The following is a 22,860-nucleotide window of genomic DNA, read 5'->3' on the forward strand; positions in this document are numbered from 1 at the left end:
GCTGCTTCTGTCTTTTTTTTTTTTTTTTTGCGGTACACGGGCCTCTCACTGTTGTGGCCTCTCCCGTTGCGGAGCACAGGCTCAGGACGCGCAGGCTCAGTGGCTGTGGCTCACGGGCCCAACCGCTCCGCGGCATGTGGGATCTTCCTGGACCGGGGCAGGAACCCGTGTCCCCTGCATCGGCAGGCGGACTCTCAACCACTGCGCCACCAGGGAAGCCCTGCTTCTGTCTTTTGAGTAGGTTCCACCCTAGAGTGAGCTGAGGTCAGAGAGACTGAAGGTTTCCACCATTGTAAAAGTGAGCTGAGGTGAGGCCACCAGGGCCTGGGAGCAGCGTGGAAAGGAGTGTGGTTTCCAGCCCAGTACCCTTGACAAAAATCTTGTCTTAGCCCCGGTAATCACACCCTCAGAGACGTGTGCCTTGGCTCCCTTCTAAATCAGGCCTTCCAGCCTCCTGTCTCTCAGGGTTGTGGGGGTTGTTTTTTTTTTTTGGTTGTTTTTTGGTTTTTGGTGCGTGTATTTGTCTCCCGAACTAGATGACAAGCTCCATAAGACCCGGACAGGGTCTGTTTTGTCTCCTTGGCGTGTTCCTAATTCCTGACTCACATTTGTCAAATGAATGAATAAATGGATGAGTACCCCCTAGGATCCAGGCTCTGGGCCTCACAGCAGAGGCAGCTCTTGTCTGTTTACTGAATGTGCTCCGGCCAGCAGAACGTCACTTTCAATTCTGCTATTGATGGTGGGGTCAGGGTACATTAAGAGGTTCCTTCCCGCCTCCCCTCCAGGAAACAGATGGTAAAAATGCTTTAAACATTGCTGCTTCCCCTAGCACCCTCAGCGCCCCTATCCTGCTCCACCCAGACGCAGCCCCAGCTCCTTTTTAATGAGGACTGAAATGGAATCAGCCCAGATGGGCTCTGGTAGTCAGTTCTCCTTCCTTCTAACTCTGGGCACCACCCTGGGTGGGATGAAATTTCTGTATTTAGTGAGCTGTTCCCTCTTCTCTCCACAAACTTCCCAGCCTTCCTCAATCCTCTTCAACTTGTGCTCATACTCCTTTTTTTAATACTCCAAAGACCATTTCTCAGGCTGTAACTTAACTTATGGCCCTTCAATCCAATAACAACACATCCTCACTGTATGCCAGGCACTGGTTCGGGCAGGGAGTGGGGGTGGGGTACACAGATGAACATGACATGACCCCGCCCTCTAACACTCACAGTTTTGGGTTTTTTTTTGTTTTTTTGGACCACACCTCATGGGATTTTAGTTCCCCGGCCAGGGATCGAACCCAGGCCCTTGGCAGTGAGAGTGCGGATCCCTAACCGCCGGACTGCCAGGGAGTTCCCTAGGACTCACAGTTGACTGGAGAAAGCAGACATGCCAGTTATCATCTCAGTGTAGAAAGAAGCCCCATTTAGTTGGAGAACCAGGCCAGGGCTTGGGAAGTAGGTGGCTTTTATGGCGGGCACCTAAAAGGACAGAGGAACCCACCTTTCTGAGGTGGCGAAGGACATCCAGGTGGAGGAAACACAGAAGCAAAGTCATAGTTGGGCCTGTGTGGGCAAGGACCATGGATGCAGAGCATGGGGGATAACCTGCAGACGCAGGTGGGGGTTGTTCCTGGAGGCTCTTCAGTGTCAGGTGAGGAGACTGATCTGACTCCAGTGGGCAATAGGGAGCCCTTGAAGGTTTATGAGCTGTGGAGTAACAGACTCTGAGCTGTGCTTTAGGAAGGTTAATAGGGATGTGAGGAGGATGCTCTGGGTAAAGGGGAGGCAGGGAGACCAGTGAAAGTGTTGTTCCCTTGGGGAAGGGGAGCACTCATGGCATGTAAGAGGGCAGTGGCAGTGGCAGGGGCAGGGGCAGTGGAAGGAGTCGAGTCTCCCGTGTGGTGACTGGTCTCTCTTAACCAACCCCTCAGCCTGAGTTTGGTTTGCCTTCCCCGTTTCTCTTTTTGTCTTCTGGTTTTTCCCAGTTTAAGCAAAGAAGGAAATTCACAAACAGCCACAAGCAGCTCCCGCTTCCTCTCCCTCTTCCAGCCTGGCTCTCTCTTGGCCCAGGCTCTGCTTGGCTGGGTCTTAGTATCCTGGACCCCTTTGCAGGGTCTCCGGCTGAGAGAGCTCTCTTTTTGCTCCGTCACTGTCTTCAGATGCCCACCCTTGGGAATCAGAAAGCTGTGCTGGAGCAGTTGTTTTGTCCGTGAACCGTAGAAGCAGCCCTGCTCTACACCTAGAAGTTGCTCATCACCAAGGGGCCTGCAAAAGGAGGGGACACCTTGCCCTTCCCCAAGGGAATTCACTCTGAGTAGGCCTACAGGACCCACACTGGTGAAACAACTAGAGACCTGTAGAGGGTTGGAATGCTCTCCCAGCTCAGAGAGGAGCGGTGGGCTCTGTCTGCTTCACACAGCTAGTAAGTACAGAAGGCGGGTGGCCTAGGGTTTTGTTTGTCTAGTGCCTCAGACATGGCACTCGGAGAAGGGAGAGCTGGCATCCGATGTGGGCCCCTGTGCTAGGTCTCTTTGATTTGCAGTGGGGAGTAGTCCACCCAGAGAACTCTGGGGTTTTCTCAGGGTGAGGGGGAGGATGTGAAGTCTGGACCCCACTTTCTTTACACCTCCAGGGCTCTGGACACGTAGCTCATTGTCATTGTGAGGTTCATAGCGCCCTCGAGGGGCCAGCGTCCCAGGGGATTCCCAAGCCCTTTAGGGGACGGACTCATGGGGCGTCCGCAACCCCGTAGGTAAAGCTTGCCCGGCCCTCCGGGGGGGTGGGGGGGGGCTCCAAGCGCCGGGACTCGACCCGGGCACCCGAAGGCCCCCGAGTCCTATCCCTGTCTGACCCGGGACGTGCCATGGGACAACTGATCAGCAAGTTGATGAGCATCTTCGGGAAACAGGGTAAGGGGCGCACAGGGCATCCAAGCGACCGGTTTGATACGGCTCCCACCTGTCCCCCCATTCCCCCAATCTGGGGTCGTCTGGGAGGATGTGATGGGGGACCTCGGGCTCGGAGGGTCCTGAGTGGGGCCTCCCCGCCTGCTCCGCAGACTCCGCTGCCCCCTCCCCGCCCACTCCTCGGCAGTCGCGCGCTTCGGTGCGCCCAGGGGCGCAGGGTTGGGCGAGCCTCCTTCCTCCGGCTCAACGCTGTCGCCGGTTTCCTGCGATTGTGACTTCACGCTCGCTCGGCTCTTTCCTCAGACCCCGTCTCTTGGCAAGCCCTGAGCGCCCCCGACCTTTGGCACAATCGCTTTTCTGGAAATGTGGAGCGGGGAATGTGGGGCTCAGCTCCCATTTCCACTGTTCAGGAGTGGCGCAGGTGTCTCGGCCCGGTGGGAAAGAAACCTGCCCTGTTGGTTTTTTGTGGGGGAAGGGGGCGGGGGAGCAGAAGTAGTAAGGTGGGGACAGGCCCCCCAGCCTGCTGGGAACACTTGTCTCCTTCCTGGGAGGCCTGGTGGAGCACACAGTCCCTTGGTCATCGGGTTTGGCCCCGATCCTGCCCTTCCCCCGGATGCCTCCAGAACACAAGGTTATCATCGTGGGACTGGACAATGCAGGAAAGACCTCCCTTCTCTACCAGTTGTAAGCGACTCTCGGATGGGGGGCGGGGCTGGGCCTTCCCACCAGACTGACAAGCATTTGGACCAATCACCGGAGCCCTTCCTGCGTTCTCGGGTTACCCTGTAGCCAGGAGGCTTGACTGGCGGAACCTGGTGTGACCTTCCTGGTATAGTGGCCGCTCAGTTCAATGACTTCTCGGCCAGGCCTTCGAATCCTGCTCGGTATGAGCAACCCCACTGCTCCCCTCCGTCTACCCCCGGCCCCTGCCAAACCCGGTTGCGGGCTTGAAGCCGTCCGAACCTGCCCGATGGTCTCCGTGCTCTTCGCTCCCCCTAGCGTCAGGTCCCTCCTTCTAACTCCTGCACCCCAGTCTTGTGTCTGCATTTTCTCCCCCTTCTTCAAACCCAGAAGGTAGGGCCAGCTTTGGGTCCGCCTGGTCTCTGTAGCTCCTGGTCTAGCAGAGTCTGGCACAAGTGCTGAGTAATTATCCATCGGAGCTTTTCCCGATATTTACTCTGGATGGCATCTCTCCTGTTTGGAACCTATTTACTTAGGAAAAATTTCCCCTGAAAAAGTCATATATATATATATATATATTTCCTTAATTAGAAGAAAAGGGAAATTCAAACAATACAAGCATATACAGTGAAAAGTAAGTTTCCCTCTCACCCCTAACTCCCAGTTTCACTTCCCAGATTTTTCAGAGGCATTTCCTACATATAAAAACGTGTGTGTTTTCGAAGTCACTTTAAACAAAACCCCTTTCTGATGGCCCTCACTTATGTCTGTCTCCTTTTTCCGATCCCTTGCTACTCAAAGTGTGGTCCACAGACCGGCAGTGTTGGCATCCTCTGGAAGCTTGTTAGAAATGCAAAATGCTGGGCCCTAGCCCAGACCCACTGGATCACAATCTGCACTTTAGCAAGACTCCCAGGTGATTCAGCTGCATATTAAAGTTTGGGGATACTGCTCTAATAAGTCTCCCCTCTCTGGGGTCCAAGCGAGGGAGGACTTGGTCTCACTCCTGTCTGCATTCCCTCATGCCCAGCAGAGGCTCCGTCAACCTGGGCTGAATTGTTCTAAGTTAGATTCAGCCTGACTTAAGGTGGGGGCCAGAGCTGAGAATGGACTGGGCTGAGCACTTGGTACCCTCTCCTGCCTCCCCAGCCTGACAAATGAGGTGGTCCATACATGTCCCACCATCTGTAGCAACGTGGAGAAGATTGTTTTGCAAAAGACCCACTTCTTCATGTGGGACACAGGAGGAGATGAGGCTCTGAGCTCCGCTTGGAACACATACTACTCCAATGCTGAGGTGAGGAGGGTGCCTGGGCTTGATATTAGCCAGTCATTTAACCTCTCTGAGCCTTGGTTCCCCCATTGTGAGACGGAGACCATAATAATGACCTCCCTGGGTTGTGAAAATTAAACAATAAAACAAGAGCTAATTCAGATGTCTCAAATACTTAATACAGCACAAAGCCCGTTAAAATTTTTGAATACTTCCTGGCAGCTTTGTCTGCTTGCTGGCAGCTTTCTGTTGGATGCCTTGGATGGGGTAGGTCCTTTGTCTCTGGGGGCCTTACTTTCTCATTCTAGCAGCAGCAGAATCCAGTGGTTTCATTCCTGGAGTGAGAGCTGATTTCAAGCTCCAGTACTGCTACTCATAGGCTGTGTGGCCAAGGGCAAGATACATCACTGCCCTGACCCTCAGTCTCGTAGTTTGTAAATGGGCATAGTAACAGTTCCAGTTCCACAGGGTTGTGATGGGGCCTAAATGGAGTCATGAAGGCCCAGTGCTTGGTATAACCTCTGGCACACAATCAGAAGTTGTGCTCAGTCCGCCCTGGGTCTGGATAGAAAAGGGAATTCAAATGGGACTAGGGCAGTGAGGTCTTGAGAAGGCACAGTTTGTTTTCTGTGGGACTCACACATCAGGGCAGAGTACAGGGAGCAAGGAGACACGTTCATTGAAGAGAAAGGCCGTCACTCACAACTCGCCTTTGCTGGCCAGTTCATCATCCTTGTGATTGACAGCATGGACCGGGGTCAACTGCTGGCCACTGTGTAGGAGCTGTATAAGATGCTGGCCCATGAGGTAAGACCGCTGCAGTTGGGAGAGGAGCCGGTGTACCAGCTCTGTGACCTCAGTCTACTCACTTAGCCTCTCTGAGCGTTATTCCTAATGCCCCAGTCTCTGAGAACCTCTATGCCAGCAGCTTGGGCAGGGCGAGATTATCCCAGATGAAGGGCAAGAACATCCTCAGCACAACTGATCACAGAAGCCAGAGTTGCAAGTTCAGGTTCTGACCCCACTTCTCACTCATTGTGGGACCCCAGACAAGTTACGTCACCTCTCTAATCCTCAGTTTCCCCAAGTATAAACGGAGAGGATCATCCAATTCCTACCTCCTGAGATCGTTGTAAGGATACTATGAGCTGGCTGAGAGGCATTCCAGGAGCTGTCGGTGTCACTGGATGTGGTTGTTAGTGTTGGGCAGGACCTCCACCCCCACCCGACCTGGGAAAGCAGGGGAGGTAGGGAGGACTCATGGGGCAGTGGGAAGGGGGGCTGGATCCTGGCAGGCTGACTGGGGCTGGGTTCCTCTGTCCACAGGCTCTATGAGATGCTTCCGTCCTGATCTTTGCCAATAAGCAGGACATGAAGGACTCCATGACCACCGTGGAGATCTCCCAATTCCTCACCCTGAGTGCCATGAAAGACCACCCGTGGCACATGGCACATACAAGGCTGCTGTGCCCTCACTGGGGAAAGGTTAATGGCTGCCCCACCTGGACCTCCAGGGCTTGGCCTAACCAGTGGTGCTGACCATCAGAACCTTCTCCTGTGTCTCTCTTGTCAGAATCTGGCTCACAGTTAGCTCCTGGGTCAAGACAGCTGAGCATCTACCCACGGTTAAGATGCCGTGGGTAAGCGGTGAGCAAGACAGGGTCCCTGCTCTCTAGGGGTTTGTTCTAGTGGGGAGGGAGGTGACACTCCACCTAAACACAAATATTTTAGGCACTGAGAAGTGCTTGAAGAAAGTGAAATTGAATAACAGGGATGGGTTTGCTTTAGCTCTGGTCGTCAGGGACCATCTCTACTACGAGGTGACTTCTGAGCTGAGACCTGAATGGAGAGACAGCCATGGGAAGACCTGGGGGACAAGCCTTCCAGGCAGGAATCTCAGTCCTTTTGGCCTTGAGTTTCCTTATCTGTAAAGAGGAGGGTGATTATACCTATTCCCTCCCAGAGTTCCTATAGAGAATAAATGATATTATTCATTTAACATTCACTGGGCACCTACAGTCCATCCTCCGTATCCATGGGTTCCACATCCTCAGATTCAACCAACTGCAGATTGAAAATATTCAAAAAAGAAAATGCCAGAAAATTCCAAGAAGCAAAATTTGAATCTGCCGTGTTCCAGCAATGATTTACATAGCACTTATATTGTATTTACAACTATTTACATAGTATTTACATTATATTAGGTATTATGAGTAATCTAGAGTTGATTTATAGTATATAGGAGGATATGCCTAGGTTATATGCAAATATATGCCACTTTATATAAGGGACTTGAGTATCCGAGAATTTTGGTGTCTGCGAGGATCCTGGAACCAATCCCCCATGGATATGGAGAAATGACTGTACTTTGTGCCGAGCACTGTTCTAGGCACCTGAGAAACAGCAGTGAACAAAACAAAAATCCCTGCCCTTGTGGAGCTTATTTTCTAGTGGGGGTGGGGGGTGGGGGGTGGGAAACAGACAATAAACAAGAAAAATAAGAAAAATATACAGTAAGTTAAAAAGTGATAAGCGTAAAGGGGAAAAATCAATAGGAAAGGGAAGTTGGATGTCTGTTGTGGGGAATGTTGCAGTTTTAGATAAGGTGTCCAGGGAGGGGCTGCTGAGAAGGTAGCTGCTTAAACACCTGAAGGATGTGAGGGAGCTAGGTCATGGTCCTACAGAAAGGACCTCGAATCAGGCCTGGAGAACTCCCTTTCCTCTTCCCTCTCAAGTGGAGTCACAGCAGGCTGGGGGCCTGGATGCCCAGTTGAAGAAGGGGAGACTTTAGGCAGGCCAGCCCAAGGAACCACACATTTCTGGCAGTGTCCTTGCCAACTCCTGGGTCAGGAGGACCCCCTCCCCCAAACCACAGTTGGTTCAATTCAATCGGCATTTCCTAAGTAACCCCCATGTGCCAGGCACTGTGCCAAGTGATACAGACATGGCCAAGACTCTCCTCCTTCTCTGGGCTTGCTCACAGTATAATGGAAGAACTGGCTTATGGAGCCTCTTCCCAGGCCTTTGAAGCCACCCTGGTACTGACCCAGTGATGGAGCGGGTGGGAAGGGGGCACTGGAGCCTTGCCCAAAGACATTGCTAAGGTGGGTCTCCAGGCCTCTTCCTCAAAGAAGCCCTCCCTGACTCCCAGACATCCAGAGGCCTCTGTACATCTCCTTTGTAACCTTTATCACAGTACGTAGTTACAGAATTATTTGATCATTTGTTTAATAGCTATCTCCTCTGCTAGACTGTAAGCCCTAAAGGGCACATCTATTTTTTCACCAGTAACCCCTAGCACAGTACCTGATACATGGTAGGTACACAGTCCGTTTATATTTGTTAACTGAACACAAAATTGGGTATAAATTTGGTCGCTCCATCAGTCATCAGGGGCTGGGGGCTGGGAAGGCCATCACCCTCATGGGATATGTTGATCCTTGCCCTGTTCTTCTGTCCCTGTAGACTGCCTGCCGGGCTTCAGGGGATGCAGTCTTGGGCCACTGTCAACTGATGTCAGCCTGAGGCCAACCAGAAACTTTGAGGGTTTTGCATGGACTATGTGGGTGGAAAACCCAAGTGACTATTTGTTATTTTTCTGTGATTCTCTGGTGGGACCAGGGCCAGCTATGGACAGTGAGATTGCCACAATCCACCCAACCCCCACTGAGGAGCTGGACTGAGCACCCTGAACTGCTGCAGACGGGACAACAGTAAAAGCTGCTCTTCACCCCATGGGAGCAGGTATCCTTCTTGGAGACACCAGGGAAGCTGTTGGATGTGCTGGGGGATTAGGAAGTGGAGCCCCCTCCCCTCAGCCCTCAACCTCTCTGTAGGAAACATGGAGGACCGAGTAAGAAACCCTGGAATTTTTCTTTATTTCCTAGAACCCTAATCCTAACCCCCCTCACCCCCACTCCAGCTTTCTGGCCCCTTAGCCATCTTTGTCCCCTACCCTCTGATCAGAGGAGATTCCAGAAAGGTGAAGGGGTCGGCTCAGGAGAAGGAGGGCAGGGCCGAAAGCTGGGAGGGGAGGCACAGAGGACAGGACCTCCTGGCCAGGGACAGTCCCTCACACTGCAGGGACTTCCACTCCTCCCTCACCCTCCCACTCCCTCTGACCACAGCTTTTGAGCTTTAAGCCACACCTTCACTCCCAGTGTCCTTCCAGTGTGAATCCTACTCCTCCCAGATAGATCAGATTCCTAGAGCATCTGCTTTTCTTGTCTTTTCTTAGTGATTTTTTTCACACTGTAGTAGGAACTTCATGAAGGTGTAATAAATGTCATTGAAAACTGCTCACCTCTTATTTTTGCCTGCTTCTTCTGCTTGTGCCTCAGACTGGCTTTTGGTTTTCAGACAAAGCTCTCAGACAGGGGAAATCCACCTTGGAAATGGAGGGGGGCTGCCTCAAGGGTCTATCTGGCTAGGGGACTGGCTCTTTGGTCCTGGGCTGTACAGCCCTCTGCCAGGTGACTGACACTGCACTTGCCAGGACTCAGAGCTCTGGGCTCTGCCTGGGCCGAGGGGAGAGAGTGGTTTGATGCTAACTCGTGGAGGAGGGGAGGAGGGGCCCTTCGGGGTTGGAAAAGCCCAGGGGTCCTATCAAAGCAGAGCTGGAAACAGGATGGAAACCCAGGCTACCCATCTGTGTACAGGGATCAGTGCTATTACCCCAGAAGACCTGGGATGGTCCTGAGGTCAGTGGGTCTCTTCCCTTCCCAAGTCAGGTAGTGACATCTCTGTGAGAGGCTGGACACACATACAGAGGGCTCAGGAATTTTTTAACCTTGTGGTTTCCATAAGGCGTGATTGTGGAGAAAGAACTCAGGAATTCTAAACATCGCCGTTCGGATTCTATGTTTCTTCCATTAGATTATTTTCAAAGAGAAACACAATAGTTCAAAGGTAATATCATCCTCTTATTCTACGGAAACTCATTCTCACTGGAAAGCAGCACAAGAGTGGGGGTATAGCTCAGTGGTAGAGCATTTGACTGCAGATCAAGAGGTCCCCGGTTCAAATCCGGGTGCCCCCTCTCCGTGCAAGTCTTTTCGCGTTTTCTTGGTCTTGCAATGCACACATCGAAGTTCACTTACAAACGCGAGGGGAAGGATCCTCCAGCGCTGCTGACCCGTTTTGCAGTCGGGCGTGGGTGGAGTCCCCGGCCCTACAAGATCACGTCCTCAGTCTGTTGGTGGGTTGTACAAAGGCTCACTCTCGTAACTGTAGGGCGGAGGCGGGAGCACCCGCAGGTGGACCTGCCCGGGGACCCCAATTGCTGTTAGGAACAAGAGAAGATGAGTCTCTAAGGGCCGGGCTCGGGCTAGGGAAGGAAGGCCGAGAGGAGTCTACGAGAGCGCGTAGGATGGAGAAGTGGGCGCCAAGAGAAACGCTAAGGGAGCTCTAGCAGGGCAGGAAAGGGGGACCCAGGCCCAAAGGAAGGCCCCTGAAGTGAGGAATCTCTAGGGACTTCCCCTCCCACATTCCCAAACTGCAAGTTTCTTACATCATTAGAATTCATTAGTTCAGAGCTTCAGGAAACAAACCCTGCAGCCAGATGAGTAATCTCTTGAGATTCATTTTCCCTCCATCTCTTAGAAACATTGGATCTCACCTCTGTTCTTGCGCCCAGCACAGCGCCTGCGCCAGAAAGCACTAATAAGTCCTCGGCGGGAGGTGGCCAGTAGAGGGGGTATAGCTCAGTGGTAGAGCATTTGACTGCAGATCAAGAGGTCCCCGGTTCAAATCCGGGTGCCCCCTCAGTTCCATTTTAAAGGCACCGGACTCTGATTCTACAGCAACAATTTTCTTTACAGCTTTTTTTTTCTTCCACAATTTTGTGTTGACATTTCCTTCGCCACCTCTATTTTGGGCAGATGAGGAGCGGCGAGAGTACAAAATACAGGAATTCTAGAGCAGCGGCTCTCAAAATGTGGTACCGAGAACAGCACCACCACCAGGGGACATGTTAGAAACGCGGATTCTCGTCCCTATCTCTATTTCTGGGTGGCCCCAGAAATCTGTGTCTTAATAAGCCCTCCAGGTGATTCCGATGTACACTCAAGTTCTAGAAGCTTACATTAAAAAAAAAATTACAGGTCGTTTGCTTCTAATTATTTCCAAGTTGCTGTTTCAGCCTGAGTTCTTATTAAGAGACCTTTTAAAACAGACCGCGGGGCATCCCGGACGGGGGAATGCACAAAGAAATCCGTGCCGGAGCTGGAATTTCGTCCTGGGACCTCTCACTTTGACCTCTCGGAAGGTAGGGGCAAAGACTTGTGAACCTGCCCGGCTGGAGTAGGAGGTCGCGGGCAGCTCCAGGCCAGGACCGGAAAAGTGAGGAAAGCCGCAGAACAGGCGCGTTGCGGCTCGTCATGTGCCCACTAGAGGGCAGCAAGAAGCTACAGCTGGAAGCAGCAGTCTTTTTGATCCTGAGAGTCGGCAAAATAGCAATTTAAATGAGACAACAAGAAGAACTTACAGATGGGCCTTGTCTTGTCCCATTGTAATTGAATACAGGGCTTAGGACTGGAGGAGGTCGCTTCTGGGACCCTGGGTCCTGAGGAAGGAGGAACTGGGATTCTGAAAGATTAGAGAGTCTTTAGGACCCTAGCCCCGTATATGACAGGGCGCCCCCCTCGCCCCTCTATCTCCCTCCATCCAGCGCTCGAGTTTCTTGCTGTCGTACGAAGTAGGTCGGGGAGGGAAGAGGCACCTCCGTGTCCTGACCTGATTCCCTGCCGTCTATTAAATATCCTAAATTGCAGGTATTTTATTCTGTTGTGGTAGGAAAACGGGGGGGGGGGATCTATCCCCAGAGCCTGCTATAAGGTGGTGGCAGTTGGCGTGAGACGTTTCCTTGCTCTGGGACTGGCTTTGAAGATTGACTGGGTCGGGCCCTGAGGAGGCCTGGGGTCCCCGGAGAGGAGGGTGGCCTCGGTTACCTTCTGGGGGTGGGAAGGGGTCCAGGTTATTTCAAAGTAGGGGTGAGCCAGGCCCCCTCCACCTCCATGTCTGCTGGGCTGGGGGGCAAGACAATGGGGACAAGACAATTGTCTGCTGGCAATGGGGGATGGGGGTGGGATAAAGTGGAGAGGAGCCACGGGAGGGCGTGGAATTCAGGCCTCTGCTGCAAGGGGAGATTCTGGGGTAGGGGTGGGCAGCAGAAACCCACACAACTCCGTGGAACAGCCCAGAAAGTCGGGAAGCCTGGTGGAGCTGGGTCGGGGGTGTGGGTGGTAGGAGCTCATGGTCCGAGGAAGAGGTCTGGCCTCTCGAGCCTTTTCTCCACCGCTTTCCCCCGGGGAGTCAGGAGGGGAAGGGAGGCAGGAGCTAAGGTGCGGTGTGGGGGTAGCTGATGCTCTTCGGAGGCTCTTCCAGCCCGAGGGTCCCCCGCCCTGTCCCCGTCCTGCGTCCGCTGCCCCCCCTCCCCCCGCCTTGGGAGCGGCCGCGGGAGCTCTCGGGGAGCGCTCGGGCAGGGCTGGGAGGGCTGGGGAAGCCTCGGGACGAGCTCTGACGGCGCCGCGCCCCCCGCCCCGCCCCCTCCCCGGTCCCTGCTCCGGGAGGCTGCGCTGCTCGCTCGCCGCCCGCTGGCGCTCCGCCGCTCTCGCCCCGCTCGCCGCTCTCGCCGCTCGCCAGCCCCGCGCTCCGCCGCCGCTCCGCCGCCCACCCCTCCGTCTGCCAGCCCGGGGGACCGCGCCGCCAGAGCCCGGCCGGGGCAGCTGCGGACCGGGGGCGGGCCCTGGCCCCCACCATGCGGGCCGAGCTCTGGCTCCTCGTGCTGGTGCTCAGGGAGGCTGCCCGGGGGCTGAGCCCCCAGCCCGGAGCAGGTAGGACTGGCCGGAGTTGGCTGGGGTGGATCGGGGCGGGGGTCGGGGGGCAGGTAGGCGGCCGTGGGCATGGGCAGGTACCGGCAGGCTGCCGATGTTTGGGGCGCCGGGGGTCGTGTCTGCGGGAGGCCGGGCGCCCTGTGGACTGTGGCAGGTGGACAGGAACCCCACTTTTCTAAACACACAGGGTGTATGAGTGAGGGAGGAAGGGTCAGACACTGATGCCCCGATCTCTCCTTCCCTCCTGGAAGGACACTGGAGGGACCCTAGTAGAGGGGGATCTATAAGGCAGTGGGCTCTGGCCCCAAAGGGGGCAGTGGGCTCTGGCCCCAAAGGGGGCAGTGGGCGAGACATAGGGACCCCTGGTCACACCGGATGAGGCTGAATTCTGATGAGATGCGGAGTCTGGGGTGCCTCCTGTCCCAGTTTTGCCTCCTTTTTCTTTTCCCTGCCCGCACTCCCAAGCTGACCCAGGCTGGGGGCTGGGTGGGAGCAGCCAGGAGGATGGAGGAGACCCAGCATCCTTCCTCCAACAAGGGCAGTAGGGGCCTAACGGCTTCCTCTCTCCGTTTGGTACTTGGAGAGCAGGGCCCAGAAAGAAGCAGCTTGCTGCTCCCCCACCCCCAGCCTCCAGGGTCCTCCTGTCACTCCTGCTCTGCTCTGCCCTGGTGGTCCTTGGCCTGTAGCTTCTCTGGCTCTGGATTGGGGGGTGGAGGGGTCCTATCTTGCACACTCCTCTTCCGCACAGCAGTTCTCTACAATCATCGCTCTCATGTGGAAGTCCTTTCTGAGATCTACCTTGAGTCCCTCCTGTTATAAAAGGAAAACCGTTTTTCAACAAGTAATTTTACATTCTCCTCTTTCCTCCTCATGTACATAGAACTTCTCTGGGGTTGGGGAGGTGGGTAATTGCAGTCAAGCCTCTTGACAGAGAGAATTGGGAAGATAGTGCTCCATGCCTCACCGGCATACATGTCCCCCAGATGGATGGAGCAGGGGGAGGGTTTGGCGAGCGGGACGCCGTAGTCGGGCTGCTGTGTCTCAGGGGTGTGCTGTCATCAGGCAAAGCGTCGGTGACAGTGTGCTTGACATTAATGATCCCTGAATGTAGCTGAGACAGGCCTGGGTCCCTGTTGAGAAGGAGGGTGTGGGCAGAGAACAGTGGAGGCTGATATGGCAAGAGGCTGCTGGTGAAGAACCACCAGTTTTCAGAGAGACCACGCAGAGAGTGGCCAGAGACTTGGTTTCTAGTCCCAGCATTTCACTTGCTGTGTGACCTTGAGCAAGTTACTTTCCTTCTCTGGGCCTATTTCCTCCCTTATAAAGTGAGGCTGTGGGCAAAATTTTTAACTCTTGGTGGTGGGATTATGAGAGATCTTTCTTCTTTTTTAATGTTTGTCTTTCCTTTTCACATTTGTTAGGATGTGTATGGGGTAATTGAAAACAATTTTTTAGATCTCAATATAAAAAGGAATGGGTTGGACAGGTCAATTTTTGAGGTTCTCTGCAAACCCAACCTGGTGGGATCTTCTGAACTTAGGATGTGACTGGGTGGATGAGAGACGGCTCTGAACCTGACTGAGTTGGGAGAACCATGGAGAGGGCTGGGGAAGTGGGCACTGGGAGGAAACAAGGGTGTGCTGGGCCATGGGGGTCAGACCCAGGCCTGGCTGAGGGCTGCCTCTTCAGAGCTGGGTTGGAAGAGTAGATACCCTGGGAGGTCAAAAAGAGGGGGCACACAGAGACTTGAATCACATCTCTCAGTAGAGGACACCCTGTCTCCTCGGCTTTGACAGAGATTCAGCCAGGAGAAACGGACTTTCTCTGCAGCAGGAGAGACTGGTTAGACCTAATGAAGCTTTAAGAAGCCAGCGGGGGCAGCTGTTCCTCCCAGTGCTGTGCTTTTTTCACAAGGGAAGGCTGGATTTGAGGGGGGCCCTGTGTGGAGGCAGAGGGATGTCTTCTGGGGAGAACAGATGTGGGGTGGGACATTCTGGGGGAGGGTTGCTCCGATGGGTGGTGGAGCCCTGGTGACGGTGAAAGGGCAGCTGGGAGCTGGACCTGAGGGGTGCTGCCGTCCAGCCCCAAGGCTCCAAGTCTTCCGTGCTGCGGTGGGGGTGGGCTCAGGAGGGAGCTGAGATCTCCCCTCCCGCTTGATGAATTGGCTTGTTTACTGGAGCCTTGAAACTTCGTCTATCATTAAAATGGGAGCAGGAGAAAGATGAGTGACCGCAAGATATAGTCAGGTGGTGGGCGAGACCAGCAGAGGCAGATAGACAGACAGATGGACAGACAGGAAGATACTGGGGTGCACAGGGGGAGCGTGGGGGTGGTGGCACTCAGGGTCTGATCCAGGGGAAACCGGAAGTACCTACAGCAGACAGAGAAGGAAAAGGCAGCTGGACGTGACTTCCTGGCTGTCAGGAGACCAGGGCCAGCACCGACCCCTGGTGACCCTGGCAACTTCCTCCTTTCTCTGACCCTTGGTTTCCCCATCCATAAAATGAGGTTTGGACCAGATTGCCTCTAGGGCCCCCTGAAGCTAGGACTCTGCTTCCGGCCTCCTCCTTGCTCCCCAGGGACCTCCAAGCAGGGAGGGCCGTAGAACAGCCCCTCCCCGCCTCCACCCCTGCTCTCCCTCTGCCTGCGGCCATCCCCCAAAACCCTCAGGCTGCTGTGCCCTGGGATCTGCAGGTACTGGGCTTCTCTTCGTCCGGGTCTCCATCAGCTCAAGGGCCGCCTCTCAGAGAGGCTCACCCTGAGGGCTCTGTCCAGAGTAGCCACAATCCCCAGCCCTCTCGTCCTTCTGATTCCTTCACAGCCCTTCTCACTACCTCACGTTGTCTCATTTGCTGAATTACTCATTTTGTGTGTGTCTTTCCCGACCAGAATCTTCATGGGCGCGGGGGTTGTGTCTGCCTGTTCCCTGTTGTTGCCCCAGCACCCAGCATGGTGCCTGGCACACAGTAGGGTCTCAATAAACATGTACTGAGTGAGTGAATGAATCAGAGGGCGTCACAGACCCCAGTCTGTCCCTTTGAGAGAAAGAGAGGCCAACTCTTCTTTCCTCCTCTCCTCCCCTCTTTTCTTCGGAGCTGCTGGCCATCCCGCCCTGCCCCCTACTCATACCTCCCTCTCTCTCCCCAGATCAGGGTCCTCAGTGGGTTTCTGCCTGCCAGCAGGAGGGGAGAGGGTGCGGTTGGGGGCTTTGTAACTGAGGGGCAGGATTTCAGCTCAGGGTCTGGAGCCTTCCCCGGGCCCCTCAGAAAGTTGGTCCTCATGTGAAACCCAGGAAAGGCCGGAGGACTCTGCTGGGTGCTTTGTGCACATTATTTTATTTAAGGCTCAAAATGACTCGCCCGATGTAGGTTTTATCATTTCCATTTTCCAGACAAGGAAACTGAGGCTCAGAGAGATTATGCACTTTGTCCAGAGTCATAGTCAGTAAGCGATAGATTCAAAGTTCAATCTCAAGCTTGTCTGATTCCGAACCCGTGCTTTTATTGCTGTGATACTTCAGGGAGGGTTTCTGGTGGGGCTGTGCCACGAGGGAAGAGTCTTTTCAACCCTGTGGGTTGCAGGTACTCAGGACATTTAAGGATGTCTCCCTCCCTCCCTCCCTCCCTCCCTTCCTCCCTTCCTCCCTTCCCCTCTCCCTCCCTCCCTCCCTCCCTTCCTTCCTTCCATCATCCATGTGTGCTTGATGAGCATCTGCTCTATGTCAGGCACCTAGAGCCTGTGGTGGCACAGGTAGCAGCAATATGTCAGGATCAGGGCTGGGACGGTGCATGTAGCATTTGGGGTGAGGGGCAGAAATGTGAGAGGAGGCACTGGGAAGAAGTGACATCTCATGAGACTTGAAGGATGAGCAAGAGCTCATCAGGAGAAAGATTTATTTATGGAGCAGAGTGATCTAGGATGAGAACGTTGCATGTGTGAAGCCTCGTGGCCAGAGAGAGTAGGGCTGCGTGCTGCGAAGGGCTTTAGGAAGATGGGAGGCTGGAGAAGCCAGCAGGGATCCCGTCATGAAGGGGCTCAAGTGCTGAGTGGAGGAGCTGGGCTTTCAGCCGAAGGGTCATGGCGAGAGGGGAGCGTGGGAGAGATGGAATGAAGTTTGTCCTCTGGACAGGATGCTCTGGCAGGCGTGTGGGAGACTGGCCCAAGGGCATTAAGGGTGGGGGCTGAAGTTGCCACCAGGAAAGAGGTGACGGTGGCCAGGACTGAGTGGTGGCCATGAGGCTGGATGTGTGATGCGTGGGATGAAAGTGGCTTGGCCCAGGCGCTGGGACTGCGTGAGCAGACCTCGTGAAGTCAGCCTGTTGCTTTTTGCCCTGAAGCAGGGCAGGGGCACCAGAAGAGGGTTGGGGCACTACCACTGGGCCGTCCCCCTGCATTCCAGGGGCTACAGTCTGCCAGAGAAGCTCCCAGGTTCGGACCCAATGGCACCCGGTGCATTCTGCCCTGGGGCTGCCCCTGCACCTTAGGACACAGCCTGGCATTGCCGGTCACCTCCTGTACTTTCTGTGGTCTGAGCAGAGCCTGCACTTTTTCTGTGCCTGAGTGCAAATCCTGTCCTGGACTAGTTGTGTGACCTGGGGAGATTCCTTAATGTCCTCGTGCCTCAGTTTCCCAATTTGTAAAATAAATCTAAAGTTAGCACCTCTCTCATGGGGTGACTTTGGGGGTTAAATGAGTTAGTGGGTTTAAAGCCCTTGGAATAGTACCAGCACAGAGTAACCATTCTCTAAGAGTCAGCTGTTATTTTTATCATTACTGCCACTATTGTGACATCCCCCTAGACTGTATGCCACTTAGGGCCATGGGTGGTGGAATGGATGAATACATGACTAGCGTATGCTCTGGAAGCTTCTTGCTGGGAAGAGGGAGCTCTCCAGTGCAAGGCAGAAGGCAGAGCAGGGGGTGGCTGAGGGTTGGATAGGTGTGTAACCTGTGTGTGAGCCTGCAGGAGGAGGGCCCAGGCCTTCAGGCAAGTGTGTGTGTGCATGTGGGCCCCAACACACACACGTGAGCAACCAGCCGTGTTGGCTCCTTCTGCAAGCGGAAGAGGTGATGTCCCATCCTAGCCAACTGGGAGGGGGCAGGGTGTCAGGGGTTGGGACGGCAAGATTCAGGGTTAGGACAGCGCAAGGCAAGGTCCTCGGGAACCTCCCTCTGCCCCTCGCCCCCGTCTCCTTCCTGGACACTTTGCCTCTGGTCCTGACCCTCAGCATCCCTGTTTATATCATTAACTTTTTTTTTTTTTTTTGCGGTACCCAGGCCTCTCACTGTTGTAGCCTCTCCCTTTGCGGAGCACAGGCTCTGGACGCGCAGGTTCAGCGGCCATGGCTCACGGGCCCAGCCGCTCCGCAACACGTGGGATCTTCCCAGACCGGGGCACGAATCCGTGTCCCCTGCATCGGCAGGCGGAATCTCAACCACTGCGCCAACAAGGAAGCCCTCATTAACTTTTTTTGAAGAATTAATTAATTTATTTATTTTTGGCTGCATTGGGTCTTCGTTGCTGCATGCGGGCTTTCTCTAGTTGAGGTGAGCGGGGGCTATTCTTCCCCGTGGTCCATGTGTGGTGTCTTCTCTTGTGGCGGAGCACGAGCTCTAGGCGCACGGGCTTCAGTAGTTGTGGCACGCGGGCTTGGTAGTTGTGGCTCATGGGCTCTAGAGCACAGGCTCAGTAGATGTGGCTCACGGGCTTAGTTGCCTCGCAGCATGTGAGATCTTCCCAGACCAGAGCTCAAACCCGTGTCCCCTGCATTGGCAGGCGGATTCTCAACCACAGCGCCACCAGGGAAGCCCCTCCCTATTTAAAAAACCTCATTTATGTTTCTTCCTTGATGCTCATGGTGGCCTGTGCCATAGGCATGATTGTCATCCCCAGGTTCGTGATGAGGAAACTGAGGCTTAGAGAGGTAAACTGATGGGTCCAAGGTCACACAGATTGTGGTGGCAGCTGTGCCCTCCCTGGCCCCAGCTCTGGCTAGGCCCCTCTCCCTGCCCTCTCCCCAGGCCTCAGGCCCCCACCATCCAGGCTCCCTCCTCTCTTGGTTGCAGGACTGGGATGCCTGCAGATCCCCAGCATCCCTTTCTGGGCCAGCTGAGCTCCTCTACCTGCTGTGCACATGCTCCTTTCCTGTTCTGGTTCCTGCCCAGGCCTGAGGGCTGCTTGCAGGAGGACCCAGGGAGCTGGGCAGACCAGCCCAGCACAAATAGTTCTGCCACCAGGGGCAGCTGTGGGCCCCACCCGAGAGCGGCAAGACAGCCCTGGCTTGGGGTCTGGGCCACAGGCGGGCTGCCTTCCCAGCACTGGGCTCAGGTCCATCTCAGCCAGTGGACATCTTGGGGAAGGGGTCTGGAGACCACCCTCTCTCCATCTTTTCCAGAGCATCTGGTTGCGATTAGGGGCAGGGGAGTGAGAGGGGGCCGGCAAGGATCCAGCAAGCGCCAGCAGCCAAGAATGACTTAATTGGATCAAATGTCTAATGACAAACCAGAGCCCCACAGCAGGGTCCTGGCCCCAGTCCCAGGCCTGGTCCTGGGCAGGCCTTTTCTCAACCTCTGTTCTTGATGGCTCCCAAGTTACCTCCAGTATAGTGTCCTCAATTATGCAGTGATTGAGCACCTACCGTTTGCGAGGCACCGAGAATACACATTTTCGGAAGGTGGGAGGGTCCTGTGGTAACTCAAGTCTACCAGGGAGACAGGCACAGTTAGACCACTAGCAGATGTTCTAGGAGAGAGGACTACACCCAGGAGCTCTGGGGAGGGGGTGGGGCAGGTCGAGGTGGAGAAGGGCATCTGACACAGTGCAGGCCTGAAACTGATGGAGATCACAGGGAATGTCACCTCCACCCATCTGGTGGTCTGTGTCCCATATACACGCCCATAGTAGGTGTGGCAATTGGAGAGACCGTATAAGACACATCTTTGGGGGCATAAATCTTTCTGAAGTGGAAAAGCATGGTTTCTGTGTCATTTGGAATAAATTTAATGACCTAGAGGGAACTAGAGAGAGCATCAAGTCGAGGAACGGCTGCTAGATGGCCTGTGTGCAGCCACTCTCCAATCCTGTGCCCGCAGCAGACATTGCTAATTGATCATGAGAACCTTTCCTGCTAAACACAAATGGAACCTCAGAATTCTTCACAATTAGAGTGCTCCTGGCTGTCACTAATCGATTGGAGATGGCTTTTGAGATGAAACCTATTTGCCATCATTGATGGTGTCTAAGCTCCTTGTTTCATGGGGAAAGTGACTTGCCCAAGGTGTTTGAAGGTAGTGATGAGACTAAACAGTGGTCCCCACTATGGAGACAACTTCAACTGTCACAATGTGGGAGGAGGTGCTACTGGCCTCTAGAGGGTAGAGGCCAGGGATGCTGCTAAAAAATCCTGCAATGCATAGGAAGGTCCTCCACAACAAAGAATTATCCAGTCCAAAATGTCAGTAGTACCAAGGATGAGAAGCCCTGAACTAAAAGAACCCGGCTCTCTGGCTTCTAGTCCCTGGAGTCCCCAGGAAGGTGAGATTATGTGCCATTTCTGGTAGAGAAATAGGGAACTGGTTTGGAATGTTCCAGAGCAATTGTTCTCACCCTTGTCTGCCGTGTAAGGTCCAGGTCTTCTCAAAAGCTCCCCGGGGGGTCATTTAAGGATCCTCATGCACAGGCCACACCGCAGACCAATTATATCAGAATCTCTGGGGTGGAACCCAGACAGCAGGAATTTTTAAAACTCCCCAGATGATTCCAGTGAGGTTGAGAATAATCACCCTTTTGGGGGCAGATAAGGGGAACTTATCTCCATCCCTACCTGCTGTATGACCTTCTTTAACCTCTGTGAGCTGCTGATTCCTGTCTGCAAAATGGAAAGCATCATATCTACGGTGGAGGGCTGGAGTGAGGGCTAAAAGTGTTTCCTGTGCAAAGTGTGTGGCATGGAGCTCAGTGCATGTTGGGTATCTCCTGCCCTGATAGTCAGTGTCCCCAGAGTCAATGACGGCATGGGAATCAGGGCTTCTGCAGAGTAAGCGGGCTGGTCCCCCTCCAGGGCCTTCACTCTGACTGTCAGGACTCAGCTTTCTGTCCCCTTCTCCCAGGTCAGGATGCAGGCCGAGGCTCTGGAGGGGCCGTGCAGGGGACCACCAAGCAGGGCTGGAATCGGAGAGCCCGAGAGATCCCTGGCCAGGTGTCGGAGCCGGACAGGACTCAGCTGAGCCAGGACCTGGGTGGGGGCACGCTGGCCATTGACACACTGCCGGATAACGGGACCAGGGTGGTGGTAAGTGCTGGAGGGACATGGAGGGGGAGGGAATTGGCAGTGGGGGGGCCCCAGGTGCCCCATGTACACTTGTCAGACACACAAGTGTATCCTTTGGGGTTGGCCCTGGACGTCGGTGTGGAGAGAGGGCTCCCGGGAGAGGGGATGGAAGCGGGGTCAAGCCTGGGTCATAAGATCTTAGCATCTCAGAGCTTCATAGGCTTGCCTACCTCCTTGTGGACCCAGAGAGGTGAAGTGACTTGCTCAAGGATGCACAGCATGTCCACAGGGTTCCTGACACTGGACTCTTCCACTTCTTAGGGCCTCCACTAGAAGCTGAATGAAAGTGGCATTATTAGTCACATCCGGCTGCCAGCTCTGGCCCCACCCCGACCTCATTTCTGCACCATCTACAGACCATGTGGCTCCAAAGGGTTAATGGTACAGAGGCTCTGGCTTCTCAGCCTCAGGGGAGGGCACTCTGAGTGGAGGAAGCAATTAGGGTGATGCTGCAGGAGAAAACCTCCTCTGCCTGGGGCAGTTCTGAGGGTGGCAATGCAGGGAGGAACTGGCCCCTTGTAGAGCTGGCCCTGCTCCCCAGCTGGCTACCTGGGAGGCTCGTGGGGGCCTCTGTGTCTGTGGGAGAATCTGTAATCATGTGTGTGTCTGAGGGTTATTGTGTATTATGTACATTTGCCTGCGTGTCTGTCACCATGAGCTACTGTGTCTGAGATGAGTGTGTGTGTGTGTGTGTGTGTGTGTGAGAACATGTGAGTGTGCCCATGGCTGTGTGTGGAGGTGCCCATGGCTGCCGGTGAAGAGGGTGGATTCTCAGGATGCAGAAAAACTATGAAAAGAGAAGCAACAAGAGGATGGGCTTCTTGGCATTTCTTTATTTTATGTTTAGTAACTAATTTTTTAAATCCAAGAAGCGCATGCAGTCAAAAAGGCCAAATGGTGCTAAAATCAGAAAACAAAACACATCAGTCCACCCCTCTCCTCCGGACCTGCCCACCCCTCTCTCAGAAGGTGGCACTTTGGGCACCTTCTCCTGGCGGTCATCTCCATATTTCTAAGTAATTTGCTTACACTGCTACCTGTCGATAAATCCATTTAGACATTATCTGTTGGTTGCCTGTTGTGTAGATGAAGAGTGCCTTTTATATGCCTATTATATACTCCCCCAAGTGTGGTTTAACGCTCTCAATATAACTGTTAAATCTGTATGCTCTGCTTTTTATCATAATCAGGTAAATATTGTTCACCACTAATCCAGTCAGGGTAATATCATTGTTTACTTTCTTGCATGATTTTTGCTTTTCCTGCCCCCAATCCCCACCTACTTTCTTAGTTTTCTGTACTTACCATGGCTATATATTCTTTTTTTTTCTTAATTAATTAATTAATTTTTGGCTGCATTGGGTCTCTGTTGCTGCGTGCGGGCTTTATCTAGTTGCGGCGAGCGGGGGCTACTCTTCGTTGTGGTGTGCGGGCTTCTCATTGCAGTGGCTTCTCTTGTTGCGAAGCACAGGCTCTAGGCGTGCGAGCTTCAGTAGTTGTGGCTCGTGGGCTCTAGGGCGCAGGCTCAGTAGTTGTGGAGCACGGGCTTAGCTGCTCCTCGGCAGGTGGGATCTTCCTGGACCAGGGCTTGAACCTGTGTCCCCTGCGTTGGCAGGCGGATTCTTAACCACTGAGCCACCAGGGAAGTCCACTGCTATATATTCTTAAACATCCATTGATCTTAAATATAATTTTTGGTGTGGTCAAACCTGTCAGTTTTTGGTTTTTGGGGGTTTTTTTGGAAACCTCTCAGCGTTCGTCACCCTTCTCCCACCTGGCCGGGTGCTCTCCTGCCTGCCCACAGCCATCCTGGGACCTCCCTCTCCTTCATCCTAGAACTCC

At 54.1% G+C, this 22,860-nt stretch overlaps 2 protein-coding genes across 2 annotated transcripts in view; both read left to right on the forward strand.

Moving 5' to 3' along the window:
* Positions 1–2,859: 2,859 nt before the first annotated feature.
* Positions 2,860–8,370, forward strand: ARL5C (ARF like GTPase 5C; the record flags this gene model as incomplete). The annotated part of the gene is given in 9 exon segments (XM_081219556.1): positions 2,860–2,905; positions 3,526–3,586; positions 4,733–4,880; positions 5,580–5,633; positions 5,637–5,663; positions 6,183–6,188; positions 6,192–6,296; positions 6,298–6,341; positions 8,322–8,370. Coding segments are annotated over 9 exon segments (540 nt in total).
* A 4,242-nt stretch (positions 8,371–12,612) lies between these two features.
* PLXDC1 (plexin domain containing 1) overlaps positions 12,613–22,860 on the forward strand; it is a gene marked incomplete at both ends in the record, with an annotated part of 58,505 nt that continues 48,257 nt past the window's right edge. Inside the window, 2 exons of the mRNA XM_081219199.1 lie at positions 12,613–12,688; positions 20,798–20,979. Coding sequence (XP_081075325.1) covers positions 12,613–12,688; positions 20,798–20,979 — 258 coding nt within the window. The remainder of the gene's footprint in view (positions 12,689–20,797; positions 20,980–22,860) is intronic.

The sequence above is a fragment of the Mesoplodon bidens genome, assembly GCF_964165515.1.
Source record: "Mesoplodon bidens genome assembly, chromosome: 19".
NCBI lineage: Eukaryota > Metazoa > Chordata > Mammalia > Artiodactyla > Ziphiidae > Mesoplodon > Mesoplodon bidens.